The sequence below is a fragment of the Dama dama genome, chromosome 1 (genome assembly GCF_033118175.1).
Source record: "Dama dama isolate Ldn47 chromosome 1, ASM3311817v1, whole genome shotgun sequence".
Classification (NCBI taxonomy): domain Eukaryota; kingdom Metazoa; phylum Chordata; class Mammalia; order Artiodactyla; family Cervidae; genus Dama; species Dama dama.
This window is the reverse complement of record NC_083681.1, coordinates 36220814-36240692: the sequence shown is the minus strand read 5'-3', so window position 1 is coordinate 36240692 and position 19879 is coordinate 36220814. Positions and strand designations below refer to the sequence as shown.

The following is a 19879-nucleotide window of genomic DNA, read 5'->3' as shown; positions in this document are numbered from 1 at the left end:
GGGAAAAGCTGTGTGACCAGGGACCTCAACACCGTCTCTGAAAGAAGGCAGCAGTGGTCTGTGACACGATGCTCTGTTGTGTGCTGAAACTCTGTGACAGAGAGAACAAGGCCTCCGCCCCTTTGATACAGCCTGACTCCACACTGCTCATGTCTCTGTGATCTGGCCCCAGGGTGTTCAGACCTCCAGGGCACAGGTCTACGATCCACAACTTTAGACTTGCAATAGTCCCCAGGGATACAGGAAGCACCCCCAGGTCCCAGAAGGTGACCCCAAAACAGAATCTAGGACAGAGCTCTGGAGAAGGGGTTTGCTGCTTCTGCCACCTGACAGCTCATGGAAGCCTTTCCTGGTTCTGGAGTCCTATGTCCCAGCTCAGAAACAATGGAAAAAACAAAGCCCTCTGAGGCCCTGGGAAGCAAGTGGGATAGCCAAGATCCTCTCTCGTGTGAATTCCTGACAGGACACGGGGGTGGGGGATACTGCACCCACAGTGGGGCTGGGGAGGTGCAAGCAGCAGCAGCTTAGGGCCACTGAGGCAGATCGGCTGCTATGTACCAGACATCTATTTAAGTTAGAAAAACCAAAAGCATGTAAGATTTAAATGCTAAATCAAACTCAACATTTCCAACTCTGTAAAGAGCAAGCTTCACAGAGGGAAACTCTAACTCGGCCACTTTAAGATCCCAGCACACAGAATGGAGACCCATATACATATGGCTGAAACTATCACAACATTGTTAATCTGCTATACTCCTATATAAAATAAAAATTAAAACACAGTACAATGGTTGGGCTCCAGCTGGGCCTTCCTAATCACCTGTGGCCTTCGTCCCCATAGAACTCCATGTTGAGCAGGTTGCTGAGAGGAGGCGATGGGCTCAAAGCCTCTCTTTTCTTGAGCAGAAGCCAAGCAGAAACTTCTCCATCCCAGACTGCCTCCTCCCTCTCACCTCATCCACCTCACAGAGCCTCGAGTGGTCACAGTCATCTTTAATGTCCCCTCCAGCCCCGCTCACCCAAGCTCCAAACCCATAGCCATAACAGCACATTTCACCCATTCATGCACAAGCTCTCAATACTGACTCTACGTCAACACAATCGTGCTCAGGTGATGGCCTCCTACTAAAGTATGAAAGGATTAGACAGTTGAAGATTCAGGGATGAAAAATTAATTTAATGATTGATTCACAAAGAAAACACACATTTTCTGACATGCTCACCAATGCCCCAAATAGAGACAAGTCCTCACATAAACCCAGCCTGATTGCTTCCACAGACAGAAAGAGTTCACTGGACTGTACAGTGTATCCTGGGGAAGAACCACGCCAATCCATCATCATTAAGCAACACGTTTATTGGCGCTGAGGCAGAGACTTAACACAAGTCTTTTTTAAAGAGAAAAAAATTACAAAGTATTCAAGTTACGATTTTTAGATCATTTTTCTACATTTGAGACATCAGTTGTAAAAAGTCAGTTTTATCTCATAAGACATTTACTTACAAAGTTTAAAAGTTACTGGCTTTGCAGCTTTTCAGGATATGAGTGTGCTGGGTCTTATCCCTTTGGTGTCTGAGCTAACAGCTGCCAAGAGGCCCTCTGAATACAGATCATAATGTATCTTGCTACCTGTTCAAGTTATAAAATACTAGAACACAAAAAAATTTTCCATAAGAAATTGTGCCGATGGGGCTGAAGGAATTAAAACTGAACCACCTCAGACTTGGCAGAATTTATTCAAACGTGCAACCTCTGAAGTCCATGTCTACTATCCCGGTATAAGGCATGGACATTAATAAATTCATCATGCCCAGACCTCTGGCAAAGACCACTGCCCTTGGGCAGTGGGGCTGGCTCAGCCTTGCGGGGCGGCTTTTGGGATAAGTGAATTATGAGTCAGTAAGCCTGCATAAAGGGGGCAGCAGAAAGTGAGTCACACAAGGGAGAGTTGCTCGCTAGGCTATGGAGAAAAGAGCTGCTATTGTAAGCCTGGTAACAGGAGCACAGGCCAGTTAGAGAATGGTGGATGCAAATTAGAAGCTTCTGTAAACACAATCAGGCAGGATTAGAGAGGCAATGAGCGGTAATGCTAAAAGCAAAAGAGCTTGTGCAATGAATTAGGGAAAGAACAGTCAGGCTAGAGGTCTAGGGAAACATTTGATTTCAAACAATAGAGAAAAATCCAATGGAATGTTTCCAAAAGGGACCTAAGGCGACTGTGGGCAGGGTGCAGTGCCTGGAAGCACCACCAGAGGGCAGCAGGCAGCCTGGCTATCCTGGGGCACAGGGCCTGTAGGTACCGCTAGCTGTGGGAGACCCCCCCGGCCCTCAGGGCTGTAGGGCTCCACCCTGCTCAGTTGCTCCCCAGGGCACCTGCTTGGAGGCTTGGGAGGCTGGCTGACTTGCACTCCTCAAATCATAGCACCATCTTTCTCCACCAACTCTGTACTTCCCATGTCCTGGGTTCAGGCGAGAGACTCAGAATGCCGTAGAAGGGCCTCTCCCTCAAGCTCGACTGGAGACCTGACCGTGGACGCTTCCTCTGGCTCCTGGGCTCCTGCCATGACATCCTCACTCTTTCTCTAGTTCGGGCCACGTCACTTACGTGGCCTGGCTTGTGGACACACAGCCCACGGGGCGTTCTCTGACCCACTCTCTCGGGGGTGAGCTGGGCTTGGGTCTGGGGGCCTCGGGGAAGCTCTGCTCCGTGTCCCAGCCCCGCCTGCCTGGACCCTCCTAACATACTGAACCGAGGTCTCCCGGGAGCGGTTGGCTGAGGTAGCGGGACGAGGGCAGCCCCATCCTCTCTCCTTGGCTCAGCGTCCTCTTGCGCTCCCGGACCAGCGCCTTCTGGTGCCGCTTCATGCGCTCCAGCTGCTCCTCCGCGCTCATCTTGCCCCGCTGGTGGTCTCCTGAGTACAGGCGCTCCAAGGCACTCTTGGGTCTCTGAGGGGCAGGAGGGGCAGACAGGGCAGCTGGGCTGAGGACAGAGGGCGGCCAGCCAGCTGGCTTCAGCCCTGTCTCTCTTACACACACTCACACACACACTCTCTCTCCCCTCTAAGCACACTCAGAGACATGACAACCCAGCCCTCACGGGCCCTCTGGCAGCACCCCATCCTGCAGGTGCAGACCCTGAGGCCCAGGCCTGTCCCGGTGGGCACACACGCACCGTGTGATGGACCAGAACCCAGGCTGTGGTTCACTGGGTGACAGCGGGGAGAAGGGCGGAGACCCTTGGGAAATGGAGGGGGCGGTGTGATGCCCCTCTTGGTGGGCAGTGGGGAAGGCATCGTAAGCATGTGGTGACAGGGATGCTGAGCTGAGGAGGGGCCAGGGCCACCTCACAGGACAGCCCGTCACTCAGAGCCCTTCCCTCTGTGCGTGAGGGAGCAGTGAGCCCTTCAAGAACGTCTCAAGGCCACTCACAGGGTAGGTCATCTTGCTGCTTTCGGCATCTAGACCCCTCCGGAGGGTGACGTAGGGCGCAATGGTGGACGACTGCTGGAGCCTTGACATGGACCCCGAGAGGCCTTAGTGAGGAAAGAGAAGCGAGTGGATTTGTGGTGAGGAGGACAGGCCACCAGCCCTTTCTTGATCACCTCCTACTCCCATGAGAGGACCACAAGGACCCAGCCAACAACCCATGCTTTTTCCTCCCCAGGGCCTAGAAAAGCAAGGCCCCACGTAAGGAATGAGGGGCTAGCTCATGGGTGCCCTCTGTCCCTAATGGGGGACAGTGTCCCTGAAGATCTGAGGACTCCCCACATCTTCCCTCACATGCAGAAGACTGGGCTACTTGGCAGGAGGAAAGAACAGAGGCCAAGGAATGCCCTTCCTCTTGATGAACTCCTATGCGTCCTGTGTGACCCAACCTGGATGCCCTGCCTGTGAGGAGCCTTTTTAAATGCCCCAGGCAGAATCAGTTATTCCCTATACTCTTCAGTATATTCACCGGTTACTGCACTAACCACAGTGTCAACATGCCTGTTGGCAAATTCAACACCTAGTTCAATGAATGAATAAATGAAGAAGGGAAAGAAGAAGGCACCAAGCATTCGCTGAGTCCTTGAAGCATTCACTAAGTACTTGAAGCATTCGCTGAGTCCTTGAAGCATTCGCTGAGTAATGCCTGATAACAGGCAGGCACTGGACCACGTCATATAGATTTTGTTCCACTGACCCTACAAGGGAGCATTACCTAACCACTGTGATGGTGCACAATCTAAAGTTTAGAGAAGTTAAGCAACTTGTCCAAGATTATGTGGAGCCACAGTCCAAGCTTTGTCCTCTAGCAACGTTCTTATCAAGGCTGGTCCCTGACATCTGAAAACGGGCATCATGTTGACACCACTAGCGTTGAGCACGTGGGAAAAAGAATGATGAATGTCTTGCAGTGCCCAGAGACTCCTGAGCAACAAAGATCTGTCCTGCCCCACGGGCCTCTAACACCGCCATTGACAAACACATCTAGGCTGAATGAAGAGAACAGGGTCCCCAGGCACAGTGCCAGGGGTCGCTGTGGCCCAGCTCAGCAAAAGCCAGTCCCCTGCTGGGACCAGCTCAGGCCACAGCAAGCCTAGCCAGCATGGTGGGCTGGAAGTCACATAACTCCACAGGTGCCCGAACCCCAGCTGTGTGGCCTCCTGTTTCCACACCCTGTCTATGAAGGAAAGCATCTGACCTCCCACCAAATGGGGGGAGTGTGGTTAACCTGCTCAGGGGTTCCACGCAGCCTCCCTCTAAATGGATTTCTGAGGAAGAGAATCTGGCTATGGGGGAAAATGAGGCATGGGTGAGCCTAAGGGCCTGTCTGCTCCCACCCCCATCTGGAGAGGGGAGAAGAGTAAGAAGAGGGCCCAAAGGAGAAGAAAGGTGTGTTTGTTTAAAGAAGGGACTCATTGAGTCTTAGAGTGACATAGATGAGGAGAAAACCTACGGAAGACCTGAGCTGGTCAAGCTGACGGCAGACAGCCCACATCTCAGCCTGTAGGGTGCAGTGGCTCGAGAGCCAGAACAGGCATTATACTCTGACTCTATCCCTTAGTGGCTAATCGGCAAGTTATTTCATTTCTCTGGGCCTTGGTTTTCTTACCTCTAAAAACGGGGATAACAACAGTACTTCTCTCACAGGATTATTATGAATCTTCACTAAGTGAATATAAAGGGCTTATATTATAACAACAACCACAATTACCATTGTTCCCAGGGGGCAGATGTAATAAAAGAGGACGAGAATCAGGATGTGAGCCAGAGGTAAGAAGGATGGGCCCTGTCTACGGCCCAGAGGCCCTGGACAGCTGCTACCCCAGGGAGGCCCCACGCTGCAGGCAGAAGGGCTGCAAGGACCGGGTGAGGGCTGGGGGCAGGTGGTGATGTGGCTGTGGTGGGGGTCCCTGGGAAGACTCTGTAGAAAGCTGCACCTTACCTCTGCCTGGCAGCGTCTGGTACCTGCTCTCAGAGCCCACGAGGCCCAGGGAGGATGGGGCCGTGTCCCCGCTGAAGGTGGCCAGCTCTGGCTCGCTGACGTATGACCGGAGCTCCACCTGCGGGCAGTCAGAGGTCGTCACAGCTGCCCCAGGTCCTGCCGCCTTCCCTCTCCCCACACTCAGCGGGCACGCCAGGGGTCCTCCCTGCTCACCCTGGAGTCCCCGTTCACACACTGTCCCTGCTCCCGATCACGCTTCCTCTCATCCGACTGCCGCTTGAGGCCCCTCACTGAAGTGTGCCGGACGATGGTGGCCTCCCTCGGCAGTGGGGGCACGGCCGGGGGCTGGTCCTCTGGGCTGTAGAGCTCGGGGAGTGGGGGCCTGGGAGGTGCCTCGTCTTCCTGTTCAGAAACAAAACCACAACCAGTGCCCGGTGAGAGGATGCCGAGTGGCCGAAAGGGCCAGAGCAGGCCACCTGGGGCCTGTGGGGCACGACCACTTCAGCCCAAAGATGCCGATATTTCCCCTGGTTGAGCTGTGAGAGTGGGTACACCTCTGCTCCAAGCCCATCCTTCCCTCGGACTCGTACATCTTCCAAGTGTTAACTATACACAGGTTTCCAAGTGTTAGCTACACACAACCCAGAACTCAGGACATGGGCCCACGCTCTCACTCCACTCGCTCATCTGTATATGTCAGCACCCCACCACCTCCACCCCACCCGGCTTAGACGGAGCGGGCTCACAACCCTGCACGGTCTCTGGATCCCTCAGCAGGCTGCGGATCTGAGCGAGGACCATCTACATCCTCCTGCCCTTTCCATCAGAAATGTGCATGGTTACGAAATATTTCCTCCTGCCTGACCCAGGCACTGAGCAGGCTGTCAGGATGGGTGACTCACTGCCTTCTCCGCAGCCCACTCCCTGGGCCGGGATGAATGTAACTATTTTCTTTGAATTGCCCTGTCCACAATGCTCTCTGAGGGCTGTGGCCTCCCTACAGGCTGACAGCCGGGCCCCTGACTGCCATGAACACCCACTCCTGGGACAAATGACCATCCAGACTCTCTCCTCCTAAACTCCCCCTTTCTTAGCCTAATTTTGCTTTGGTTTTCAGATTTTTTCATTGTTTAGGAAAGGGAGCTGCAAGCTTGTTTTGCAAAGGTTTATCAGCATTTTTCTAGAGTGACAGACTTCATTACTGTGTGAAGGTTAAGCCGCCTACCCGAGATACCCAGAGGCTCTCTGAGCATCAGTGGTTTCCAACCCTGAACAAGATCTCAGAATCACCAATTCCTTAAAAAGCCCCCTGGAAAGATAAACATAAACCATTGATTGCCTTTGACTGAAGGGAACAGAAAGTCTGGACATAGAGGGTAGAAGGGAGACATTTTATTACACAGTTTTTTATATCCTTTCACAGTGTTGTCTAATAAAAAAAGTAAAAGACATTAAATTTTAAAAAAATCAAATAAAAATGAAAGAACTATAGCTACACGCAGCAATGGGATGAACTTCACGAATATAATGTTCAAAGGACACGAGATAAGAAAGAATACAGTTATGATAGATGGGTAAAGTGTTCAGGATACAAATATAGGTATCAAAACAAAACAAAAAAGCAAGGAAATTATCTGAAAAGTCAAGACAGTGGTTACCCCTGGCAGAAAGAGAGAAGAGCGTGCACTGGAAAGGGACCCACAGGCCCAAGGGCTTCTGACCACCGGCCAAGTCCTATCTCTTGGTCTGAGTATTGGTATGAAATGTGGAGTCTCTTTTTTATTATTTATTAAATTATATATTCATGCTTTATGTCAATTACAGGATGAATATCACTATTCACAAAAATAAACATAAAACAATATAAATATAAAATAAATTTGAAACAACAATAAAAAATGGTGAAACTGGTGAACACATATACAACTAGAAGGTGGGTTTTACACCACCCTCTCCCATGAGCCTGATGCCCAACCAAGCTGAGAAGCCTCGCCTCTGAGCAACAGCAACCAAGTGTGAAGAGGAGCCTCTGTGATCATCTATTTCATGCTGCGTGTTCTGCACAAGGGGAAACTGAGGATGCTCAGATGGGGGGGTGAGCCATCCCAGAGGGACGGAAGGGCTGGAATCCAGGCAATCCTGCTCCCAGGCCTTTTCCCTTTGCTGCTGGTCCCAGGGGGCAGGCATCTTGCCTTATGGTAGCAGTGTCTGCCCCAGCCACTCCTGTTACTTGTTTTGCTATTTCCTATCTCCTGCCTTGCGACTGGTGCTCTGACTCTGAGATCTGGGAGTGGGAAGGAGATCTCAAGATAAAGTTCACAGCGACCCTGGGTCCTAGCACTTGTTTTCTAGCTCTGGGCTCTAGACCATGGCTGGAAGCAGGTGGATGGTGAAGACCAGGTATGGAAGACTAGGTATCATGTATTTTAGCCAGCACTGGGTATTGATCTTGTCAGACGTCCTAAGCATACGTGGTGCCCAGCTATAGCTCCTCCAAACCCTTGTTGGCAAAATCCTGGAGGTCTTCATTCCAAGGTCCTTTCTGCTCTGGCTTCCCTGTCACTTGGATCAGCCCCCTCATGCTTTCCAGCCAAGGCTGGCCTGGCCCTGGAATCATGAGCTATCACAGTACATGACCACACCTTCTGTTTCCTTAGAGCCTCCTATGCTCCCAGACTCATCCAAGGGTTTGGCTCCTCTCTGGGCCAGGCAAGCCAAGGTGCTGGCTCAGGCAACCACACGGGCTACATACTGACCTGAACATCGGCTGAATGTCCAGTTAGATGTCAGATGGCACAAAGAATGGTCAGAAGACGTGGACTGGATTTGCTAATATGGAGACCTCGTGCAAATTTTGAACACCTTGGGCCTCAGTTCTCTTGTATGTGGAATGGGAATACTGACCTTCCTGTCTACACTCCGTGAGGTCACTGGGCAGACTGCGTGTATCCTCACAACCCAGCCCCGTGCTCGGCTGCAGGTAAAGAGTCTCTTCCACTAAGAGGCGCTCCCTGTCCACCGACTTAACTATGTGTGTGCACAGAACCCTGCCTGGGGCAGCCACACACTTCCCTGCACAACACAGATCATAAACTATGCCTTACTCAGTGCAGTCACTTCCTTTTGCCCTGCCTTAGTCTTCCCAAATGCAGAATGGGAGGGCTGGACTAGGTCACCTCTAGGGGACTTTCCAGTTCTGGGAGACAAAGCAGGACGGCAGGGCCCCCCTACCTCATGGCTCTGGCTGGTCTGTCTGACCAAGTTTCCCTAAAAGCTTCTCTCCCAAGAGCAGTGGAGCTGAGGACAGGGTGGGACACGTACCTGCCAGAGAGGCAAGTGCTCGGCTCCCGGCCCTTAATACTCACCACTTTGGGCTTGGTCTTGGTTGGTGACTGAAGCGGGGACGTCACCTTCCTCAGCTGGGGCGGGTGAGGTCGGTACGGCACATAGGTTTGCAGCTGGGGGAAGAGTCGAACCTCCAGAGGGGTCCGCACAGGGCTGGTGGGAGGGCTGGGCTGCAGGGGCGGCTTGCTCTCAGAGGTCGAGAGTGAAGGCACAGGCGGGTGAGGAAGCAAAGGCACCGTTTTTCTCTCTGAGGGGCGTGGAGGGAAGCAAAGGGTGGAATGCAATGAACATCTTGCTCAGAGGACAAGGGCAGTGATGTCTGCCACAAAGACCCAACCTCCCCGGGGCCATCCCCCAGCACTGGGCGCTGGCCTCCAACAGCCCCGCCCCAGGAAGATGGTCAGCTCACCTGGATTTTTGACCGATTCCACCAGGATTCTGAAGTTCTCTTTATTTGCACTCAGGCCTGCAATGACATCTTCAATCCTCCAGAGATCCTTCTGTATCTGAGATTTCTCCTGAAGAAGAGGAGGTGGGGGTTCATTCCCTTCTTAGCTCCTCACCAGAGGCTTCTTCTAGGACTTCCATTGTCATTTCAGACAAAGCCCCTCACTCTGGGGGAGGTATCCCCTTGGGAAACCCCACCAGGGCTAGAGACAAGCCTGCTTCACAGTTTCCTGGACAAATGCAGACGTGGGAGAGACCCCAGGTCCAGGAGAGGAATCTCAGAGGAGCTCTCACCAGTGCACCTCACCTGTTTCCACTCCGTTTAAGAAAAGACTGCCTAAAATACAGAGTGATTCTATGAGGTTATCTAGAGCAGCCAAATTCAGAGACAGAAAGCAAAAGGCTGGTTGCCAGAGGCTGGGAGAAGGGGGAAGAGGGATTGTTGGTTAATGTGTACAGTTTCGGGTTTGCTGGATGAAAATCATTCTGAAGACTGAGTGTACAGCAACGTGAATACACTTAACGGTACCAAAGTGTATCCTTACAAATGGTTATGGCGAACTTTTATGTTAGGTATATTTAACAATTTAAAAAACAGACTGTTTCAGGTAACCACAGCAGAAGGGAAGAGAAGACAAGGATGAGAAGTGACATGATCCCTAGAATATAAAGAGCATCTCTTTAACGACAGAGCTGAGTCCTGGGATTTGGGGTGTAATATAATGGGCAGAGTAGACATTATTTGGCAGTAAAAAGGAATGAAGTACCACATCTGCTATAACATGGAGGAACCTTGAAAACATTATGCCAAGTGAAAGAAGCCAGGCATGTAAGTGCCATATATTTATGGTTTCATTTCTATGAAATGTCCAGAATAGGTAAATCCATATAGAAAGTAGAGTAGTGGCTGGCTAGAGCAAGGGTGGAGTTGGGGTAGGGATGAGGAGGGACTATAAACAGGACCACGTTTCTTTAGGGGCAAGATGGAAATGTTACACAACTGATTATGGGGCTGATTATACAACTCTGTGGATTCACTGAAAAATCAGTGAATTGTATACTTAAAACAGTGAGTTTTATGGTATGTGAATCACATGATAAAGCGGTTTTGTTTTTTTTTTAATAAAGTACAATGGGAAAAGAGCCAAGCTACATGACCATGTGCACACTATGACAAGTTACAACCAAAACCCCCTGGGCCCTAGAAAGAGGTGAGCAGGATCTGCGTGACTAAGGGATCGTGGGCATCTTTCAATGGAATTGTTTGAACATCAGATATAGTATTCTTTTAAGTTTAAAATTATCATGTCCTACCCCATGGACTTAAAAAGGAAGGCTCCACACCCATATTCCCTCTCATGGCTCCCTGCCAGCCTCAACTGGAAGAGTTCTCAGGAGTATAATATTTGTGGATCACTGGTCCTGGATACCTCCCCACAGGGCCCGGCACTGAGCAGGTTCTCAGTACATGAATGATGAATAAGTAAAGGACCAATCACATAAAATTCCCTGACCAAATACTGCCCAATAGCCAGGACAACAGACATCTGAAGCCTCCCTCCTAAGCGGGGCTCTTCTACTCTCTCTGCCTGTCCAACACCAGTGCACATCCTCAGGGCTGATGTGCAAATAGCAGGCTTAACGCTCAGCTTCCCCTTAAGGTACAAGGGTCCTAAGACAGACAAGTTACTGAGCTAATGGGACTGTCTCTAGAGCTGAGGCCCCGACGCAGAGGGCTGGTAAAGGAGGGGTGTGGGGTTAAGGTCATCACTCTCTCTCCTCCCCGGCAGTCTACCTGGCATAGTTCTACCTGTCAGTTCACAATCCTGCCCCCATTTTCCCTGTCACCCCAACATGTAAGAGAAGAGCAGAGAAAAACAAAGGCCAGAGAACTTGTATCTGTCTCCAAGGACGATGGAATTTCAGAACTGAATGACAAGGTAAAGGAAGCCTTAGGGGGAGCAGCACAGAGGGGTTTCATTCCTGTGTCCTTGCAGCACACTGGGCTGGAAGGCCCCTATGGACTTCATTCAGCAAAGGTCTGAACTCCCTGTCCAGAAGTAGGGACACTTAGAGGTAGCCTTACCTGTCACCGACTCTCACAGTCACCTGCAAGTTCTTTTATCCTCTGGTTTCCCTACTCAGGTGGCCGTGAGGATCTTCATAAATAAAGCACTTATCTTTGCTGAAAAGGCCAGGGGCTTTCTCACAGCCAATCTTGGTTAAAGAGAGGTGAGTTTCCAAGCATCATTACTGAGAATTTGCATATGGGGCTGCAAGCCTATCTCCAGTGTCAATGATTTATTTAGGACTCTCACAGCTTGCCTGGCCTAGAATTACACCAAAGAAGTTAACACCGAGCCTGCTCAAAGGAAGGCTTTGTGAGCTTCCCAGGTCACTGTGGCACTCAGGCAAAGCATGAGCAATGCCACTAGGCTAGGTAGAAATCAGGCTGCAGGGCCCTGGCTTCAGACTGGCCTATCTCCTAGTAACTTACAGGACTAAGTTCTCTACAAAGCCTGTGACAAGACCTGCATGCTGTACCCATTTGTTTAGGGGAGAGGAAAAAAGGATTCCGGGCCTGCTGTGTGTTAAGTCACCAAGAACTAAGGCACAGTAGAAACACAAATAGCCAATGATCACATGAAAAGATGTTTAACCTACTAGCAATTAAATAAAAGGAAATAAAAGCCAGATGTCCTTTTTTAGCAGGCAGACTGGCAAAAACTAAGGAGGTTGATAACATCAAGTGTTGGCAAGGGTTTGAGCAAACAGGTTCAGTACTCTTATGCACTGTATGTGGGAGGGCAAATGAGTGCAGCCTTTTAGAGGGTGGTCTCGAGTTACCTGCTAACATTTAAGAGGTATACTCAATTTACGGCCATCGTTAAAAAGCCTACAACTAACAAATGCTGGAGAGGGTGTGGAGAAAAGGGAACTCTCAGACACTGTGGGTGGGAATATAAGTTGGTGCAGCCCCTGTGAAAAACGGTATGGAGCTTCCTCAGAAAACTAAAAACAGAACTACCATATGGTCTAGCCATCCCATTACTGGGAATATACCCAGAAAAAACTATAATTCAAAAAGATACATGCACCCCTATGTTCATAGCAGCACTATTCACAATAGCCAGAACGTGGCAACAACCCATGCCCATTGACAGATGAATGGGGTAAAGAAGATGTGGTACATATATACAACGGAATACTACTCAGCCACAAAAAGCATGAAATAATGCCATTTGCAGCAACATGGATGCAACTAGAGATTATCATACTTAAGTCAGAAAGAGAAAAATATCATATGATATCACTTATATGTGATACTTCAGCCACCTTATGCGAAGAGGCAACTCACTGGAAAAGACACTGATGCTAGGAAAGATTAAAGGCAAAAGGAGAAGAGGGCAGCAGAGGACAAGATGGTTAGATAGCATCACTAACTTGATGGTTATAAATCTGAGTGAACTCTGGGAGATAGTGGAGGACAGAGGAGCCTGCCATGCTATAGTCCACGGGGTCTCAAAAGATTTGGATGCAACAACATGTGGAATCTAAAATATGGCACAAATGAACTTATCTGCAAGACAGAAACTGGCTTGTAGACACAGAGATCAAGACTTCTTGTTGCCAAGGGTGAGGGAGGGAGGGAGAATGATGGACTGAAGTTTTGGGTTGGTAGATGCAAACTATTACACTTAGAATGGATAAACAACAAGGTCTTAATGCATAGCATGGGGAACTATATTCAACATCCTGTGATAAACCACAACGGAAAAAAAGTATGAAAAAAGAATGTGTATATATATATATATGTATAACTGAGTTACTTCACTATACAGCAGAGATTGGCACACCACAGTGAACTCATCACACTTCAATTAAAAAAAATCTCACAAATTAAAAAGGATGTGTACTGATTTCAACTCAACAAGTCCACTCCTAGGAGCTTATTTTAGGAGCTTATTTTAGATAAATGCTCATAAATAAGTTCTGATAGGCAATCACATAGATGCTCATTGTGACACCATTTACAAAAGCAAAACACTGCAAATAACTTAAATGCCCATCAGAAGAGGAATGGGATATCCACCTATGAAATACTATGCAGCAGTCAAGAACTAATTCCATTCACTTAGATCAACAAAGTCTAACACAATTTCTGAGATCATGGAAATCTTCTATGTGTGCTGTCCAATACAGAAGCCACTAGCCACATGTGGCTACTGAGCGCATGAAATGATTCTGGTGTGACTAAGGAATACATTTTTAATTTAGTTAATTTTAATTAATTTATGTTTCAAGTTAAATATCTATCATGTAGGGCAGCATAAACTTGGGAGTATCTTTCCTGGAAAGATTTCCATAACATAAAGTTATGACAAAAAAGCAAGTTACCAAACAACGTGTTAAGTATGATTCCTCTTTAAGGAAACCCAACTGCCTCCCCCAATAACTTATGTGATACTACACACATGCATTCATTTGGAAATGCATAGGTCATGGTCTAATGGCACTGACCACATGCAGGGAAGGTGACAGGGCTAGGACAGAGAAGGGAAGGAAGGAAGAAGAGCTTTTGTGTCTTTTTCTGGTCTTGTTTCTCATTGTGTGGACTTTTCAGAGAGATGCATTTATGTGTTATCTGTACAATTAAAGAAACAAAAGGAATGAAAAGCTAAAAAAAGAAAAATTACTGCTGAAATTAATGTGGATGGTTGAAGTCCAAGAAGATAAGTACAATGAAATAGTTTGAGGAACTAGTAACTAGAAACAATCATTTGAAGGACTCTGCTAAGAATATCCACCTATTTACTTTTACGCCACCATACTAAATCTGGGGATACAAAAAGAATAGGAAAGAGCTCAAATGAAGGAAGATTATGGGAAAACCCAACAGCCACAAGAGATAAACAAATTCTAGGTAACTTCATAGGTCACCCTGAACCACAGGCAAGAATCTCCTCCACGTGGTCCTGGAGCAAGCTCTCCGGACCAGCTCTAAGCAGTGAGTGAAAGCACAGCAGGGCCTGGGAAAAGCCTCCTAGTCCACAAACCTAAACCTTCTCCCAAATTCCTTCAGTATTCTGGGGTCAACACATTCATTAAATCACTTGAACGAAGAGGCCTGGCTAGAACTAGTTCACCAATTAGCAAGCCTCGCCCCAAAGCTGGCCCAGCATGGTGCCTCATACACAAGAAGCCTCAATTCAATGCTTGCTGACTTCAAATAAATAGAATTATGTCAGGGTCCTGAAGAGGGGGTACAGATCTGAAGGTGAGTTCAAAAGCAGGTTATTTTCCATTTTCAGAATTTTGAGGGTGGGGTGGAAGCCCGGTTGGGCACTCCAATTGGGGAACACCAGCAGCCGGAAGACCCAACCCGAAGAGGGAAAACCACACAGGGCCTCCTTTCTCTCACCTTTGGAGGCAGAGGCAGCTATCAACGGGGTGGCCTGGTTTTAAGGCAGGGAAGGCAGGGCTCAAAGGCTGCCTATCCTGAGTGAGGCAGGGGCCACAGCAATGGGTATCACCCCATCTGGCCTGAATTCACACTACTGATCTGGTGAGGGATTGATAGCATCTATCCTCAGGAGTCAGGGAGGGGAGGAGATGGGGCTTCCTGCTGCTAAGTGAGCAGCTAGGAACCCAAGACAGGGCCAAGGACAAGGAACACAGATCAGCCCCTGTAAGGTTCTCAAGGTCAGTACCATCTCCTCTTGGGGCTGTTTCCCCAGATGATTCATAGAGAAACCCTTAGAAAAATGCTGAGGAGCTTGTCTCTCAGCGCAGAGGCAGGGGGAGTTGAGGTGACGCTTCTCATGACAGCCTGGCAGTGGCAACCGTTCCCCGAGACAGCTTGGGGTGGTGCGCAGGCTAAGTTCAGGTGGACACAGAGAAGACCCCTGGGTAAGGCTCACAGCCCCCATAAGTGCAGACTCCAAGAAGAAATCAGAGCTCAGAAGGGATGAAGAGCCCTTGCGTCACCTGGAAGAAAAAGGCTCTTCTGTGTTGCTCCTGCAGGGTCTGCTTTAGCTGCTCCACATCTCTTTCTAGCTTTAGGTACTCATTCCAGGCATTTTCCATCTCCTGTGGATCAAAGAAATGCTTCCGATTCTCATTTATCCCATGCCCGCCCCTCAGAAGGCCCCAAGAGCCTCTGTGCTCCTGACCACTGCTGACCCGACTACACAGGAAGAGGGCAAGGGGTGCCTGAGGCATCTCAGGCCACCTGCACTGGTCTATCTCCCACCCCTGAGGGTGCTTTGGTTCCCAGCTCTGGCAGAAAGGGCCTCACCACATCAGACAAATAAAAGAGTAGAAACTCTGACGTCTCAGAGCTAACTGCACACAGATCGGGGCAGCAGCGGCACAGATCGGGGCAGCAGCGGCGCAGGCTGCTCCGAGACGGCGGACCCCCCCGGGGGTCACTGCAGTCACCCAGAGGCACTGACATGCACCTAAGGCAGCAGTAGAGACGGACGTGTCTCCCCTGACAAAGCAAGCTACTGTCAGGAGGCGGTCTGGGGGAGTTCTGCTATTCCAAGACTCTCGCCCCTGGCCACCTTCTCAGCTATAGGTTGGGAGACAAGAAAAGCAGCCCCCTCCCAGCCCATCCTGGGGAGGGCGGGGGTGGGGCCGGGGGAGCATCTACGCACAGTGGACTCTCTGGAGAGCTCGGCCCGGATGTGGACAAGGTCCTCTTGCAGCAGCCTCTGCTGGTAGGCGATCTTCTCCAGGTGCTGGGGCTGGTCTCGGTACTGCTCCATCTGTCTGTGCAACACCTCCAGCACGGACTCTAGCTGGTCCTGAGCCGGACCAGGGCCAAAGAGCAAGAGGATAGCGAGACAATTCCCTGGTGGCCCCCTGCCAGGCCAGAAACTAAAGAAACCTGCTGGATCTAAGTAAGACTAAAGAGGCCAGCACCCAGCTAGGGGCCTGAGAGTCAAGGCCTTTGAGTCCAGCTCTGACTTTGTCTGCCCACTGGGTGGCCTCCTGGGACAAATCGCCGAACAGTTCTGTGCCTCAGTTTCATTGTCTATAAAGTGGGCATAAGGCCATCCACTCCTTAAGGGGATAAACTATGAGGCTAAATCAAAGAACAGATGGAAAACTCTCTAAGCTGTTAAAGAAGGAAATTATAAGCCAAGTCCTGTTGTTTAGCCTAAGAGATTTATTTAGTAATGTCTTCTCAGGTATGGAACCACAGTCATAATTAACATGTTGGCCAGACTAGGACTGCTGGTTAAACCATTTTATTCACCATTAAGTGATCTTTTCAATATTCTGGATTAGACAACAAATTACCTTTTTTGGGTGTTCCTTATAAACTATACTCCTGCTTGAATGTTAAATTTTTATTTCTAAAGTTTAATTTTAAGATGTTTAAATGTTCAGTTTATGTATTTGAACTACAATAAACCAACCCTTTTTATTTAAAAAAAAAAAAAAAAAGGTCATGTTATTTATAAACTTTGAGTATCACTAATGTAATGCCTTGTTAAAAATGCAGGAAAAAATTCACATACAGTGTCTAAGAGACCAAACATCAGTGGCTACCAGCCCATTCCTCTGCTCCCACCCATACTTGCTTTCCCTACAGCCAAGATCCTTAGAGTAAAGGAACCTTAGGAAGAGACAATCTCTGCCACATTACGACTCTGGCCACTTCCCCCAAGGCAGCGCCCCATCCCTGGGGTTCAGGGATGTGGCTTCATCACTACAACCCAGGCCTACCTCTCAGGGCTTCTGGGGAGAGCTGGGTCAGGGCAGAATTAAGGTTGTGGATGTGGTATTTGGAATAAGTAGGCTGAGGTTGCCCCACAAGGCTTCCTCTGGGTTCAGAGAGAAACCCCACAAGATACCCTTAAAATGCAAAGACATTGTTCTGGATAAAGTAATATCTGCTGTCCAATACTTAACACAAGAGTCCAGTCTATATTGAGGAAAGACAAGATGACAAAAGCCCCATCACCCAGCCCAAGATCACACAAAACTGATACACACTTTGTTCTCCTTAAGGGCTCGTATCTTGTCTTCCAAGTCCTGGAGGACCCGATCTTGTTCACAGAAGACGCTCAGCTTGACCTGTGAACAAGAATAGGTTGAAGAGGGCCTGGGAGGACGAGGAAAGGGCATGGCCTTGGAGAATGACCCGAAAGCCTTTGGCTACGGAACCATCCAAGCCCTGCCTGAAGCTGCCCACCCCGGGTCTGGGGGCGGCGGGCAGGCGAGGGGTTGGCCTGTGAACCCTGCTCACTCACGTCAATGTCACTCTCAGCGATCTTCACCGGTTTCAGACTTCGGTCCTTGAGGAGATCCCGGCCTGTCATCTGGGAGGTGAACAATTTAGAGAAGATTTAACCATGGGGTTCAGAATCAGAACTCAGGAGGGAAAGTTCGCCCTACAACAGACAGGTGTGGAAGTCTTGGCAGCGGTAGGGAGGGTCACGGCACAGAAAGGGAAGAAACGTGGGCAACACCTGCTTTATTTTTACGCTTATTTCATTTCAGGGAAAAAATAAATGAGATCTTACTAGTACTTATAAATTTCTCAAAGAAAATATAGACTTTCAAGCTAAGAATCAATAGTAAAGGCTTAAATTTGGTCCAAATGAGTTCAATATGAATCATGGAAGATTTGCCACTGATAAGAGAGAGTTTTGCTACTAAATCTGGGGTCAAACATAATTAACAGAAGTCCATGACCCCCGCCTGGGGCTATGGAGTGAGTGGACCAAGAAGAACTAGCAAATCCCTTGGGCATCATTGAGCCCTTAGTTCAAGGAAGTCTGAGCAGCCCCCACCCCCATGAAAACAATCAGTCTTCCTCATTCTCCACTATTTAGTAAGAGGATCTGGTCAAAGGAAGAAGCACCTGGGTGATTCCTGGCTGGGGTTTTCAACTGATCCCTGAATGGCTGAGGTTGGTCTGAACTTGCAATACAAGTTACCCTGTCCTCTCAAGAAAAGAAAGCGCAAAGCAGCAGCCAAAAACCACCCAAACTTAGGGGCCAACAGAATTTCACAAGATCTGCCATCTTTTCCTGGACCAGTGCGGGCGACACGTCGCCCTTCACTCACTGCTCACTGGCCCCTGCGAAGTTAAACAGGAACTCTCTAGGCCACATTTTCATTTCCACCAAGTCTCCTTCTTTGTAAAAAAACTGCAGAAGCAGAGGCCCCTTTTTCACAGATGCACCCTGATGGCCAAACCATGGTCAGGGATGGCCGGGTCAAATGCCCCTTGTAGGGGAGGCCACCTTGTTGAACTCCGGTTTGCAGATCTGGCCAGAGAAATGGAGGGTGGAGGGAGCTACAGCAGAGAAAGATGGTGTGTGCACTACGCAGAGGGTCCCGCCACGGATGGACACACAGCTGCTCGAGAAACGGCCCTTACTTCCTCCCTACTCTGTCAAGTTTGTGAGTGTGAATCAGAAGCAGGAACAGATTAGCAAATGTTCCCCTCAGAATTCAAAATCTGCGTACCCAGATCCAAAGGTCAAGGTCAAGGGAGAAACCTTCTCCACACCGTGAGCTGAGGGCCGAGTCCGGGCTGCAGACCCACCCCCACCCACCCCCCTGCTGCCTTGGGTGGCACAGTGGAGGACAGGAACCACTGTCTTCTTTATCTTGGGGGAAGCCGGCCCCAGACGGAAGGCCTGGCACTCTGGAAGGCAATAGGCAAACTGCTTACTGCCTCCCAGGTAGGTGAAAGGGAAATATATGTAGGTCAGTCCTAGAAAAAAGTAGAATCCAGCCAAATTCTGCTCTTCAAACTGGCAAATTACATGTACATACACAGTCACATACAGTCACAGGACACAGTGACCACAACAAGGATTCACAGAAACAGACTGCGCTGGCTCCTGCAGGGGCAGGGGGTGTGTGGTGGGGGAACAGAGGGAGGGGAACGAATCCCGGGGAACCAGGGACAGCTGAGCTTCCCAGGCAGGACACGGGAACCCCGCGGGCAGAGGGTGGGGTCCTTCACTCTGTGCCACAGTCCTTTGCCAAAGTGAGGGGCCACGTGCTTGTCTGCTCTCCCAGGGGCTGACCCTGGCTCGCTTCCTAGGAAGAAATCAGTTTCAAATTGAGATGTGCTTTGGGGATTTTTTTCCTCTTAGCAAAAACTCTTTCCTTTTTGTCACTGAAGCTTTTTTCTGGATGATACGTTTTTGATACTGAAATAGCAAAGGCAGGGAGTCCAACTGAGCAATGCCTCATTTATCCAGCACTGTCAGGCAAGGAATGAGGTATTTCTACACAAAAAGCACTTTCAGAAAGCTTTTGAACTTTTTGATGGAATGCTTTCTAAAAGTATGTCCTTCACTGCCTTCATGGAATACTGAATATAAATTTGACCTTTCTGGGGATGAATCAGAGTCATTACAAAAATCAGTAATATAGAATTTCTTAGAAGTGTTCAAGACTATTTGCTTATCTAGCAAAATGCTCCCAAATTTCTGTGCTTTCATTTCCATTTCAGATTAACGTAAAATGTTTCTTCTCTCTCTCAGGATATTAGCACTCTGTCTTTTCTAAGAAATAACTTTCTCTTTGTCCCCTCTTAATGTGCGGCTTTTAAGGTGCTACAACTTAGGAATTCAAGTGACCAAGTCTATTAGGATTAGAAACTCAGCTGACAGGGCCCACTT

General features: G+C 49.1%; 1 protein-coding gene across 6 annotated transcripts in view; it reads right to left on the bottom strand.

Annotated features, from left to right (window-relative positions):
* The window catches only part of PLEKHA7 (pleckstrin homology domain containing A7), a 213709-nt gene that overhangs the window by 8001 nt on the left and 185829 nt on the right, over positions 1 to 19879 (bottom strand). For all 6 annotated transcript variants that reach the window (XR_009693577.1, XM_061146728.1, XM_061146734.1 and 3 more), the window contains exons 14-23: positions 17486 to 17554; positions 17229 to 17309; positions 15881 to 16030; positions 15210 to 15311; positions 9184 to 9292; positions 8795 to 9021; positions 5643 to 5831; positions 5430 to 5547; positions 3431 to 3534; positions 2747 to 2947 (exon numbers count right to left, since the gene is read on the bottom strand). Coding sequence is in view for 5 of the 6 variants with exons in the window: in XM_061146728.1 (XP_061002711.1) it covers positions 2747 to 2947; positions 3431 to 3534; positions 5430 to 5547; positions 5643 to 5831; positions 8795 to 9021; positions 9184 to 9292; positions 15210 to 15311; positions 15881 to 16030; positions 17229 to 17309; positions 17486 to 17554 (1350 nt within the window). In the remaining variant the exon portion in view is untranslated. The remainder of the gene's footprint in view (positions 1 to 2746; positions 2948 to 3430; positions 3535 to 5429; positions 5548 to 5642; positions 5832 to 8794; positions 9022 to 9183; positions 9293 to 15209; positions 15312 to 15880; positions 16031 to 17228; positions 17310 to 17485; positions 17555 to 19879) is intronic.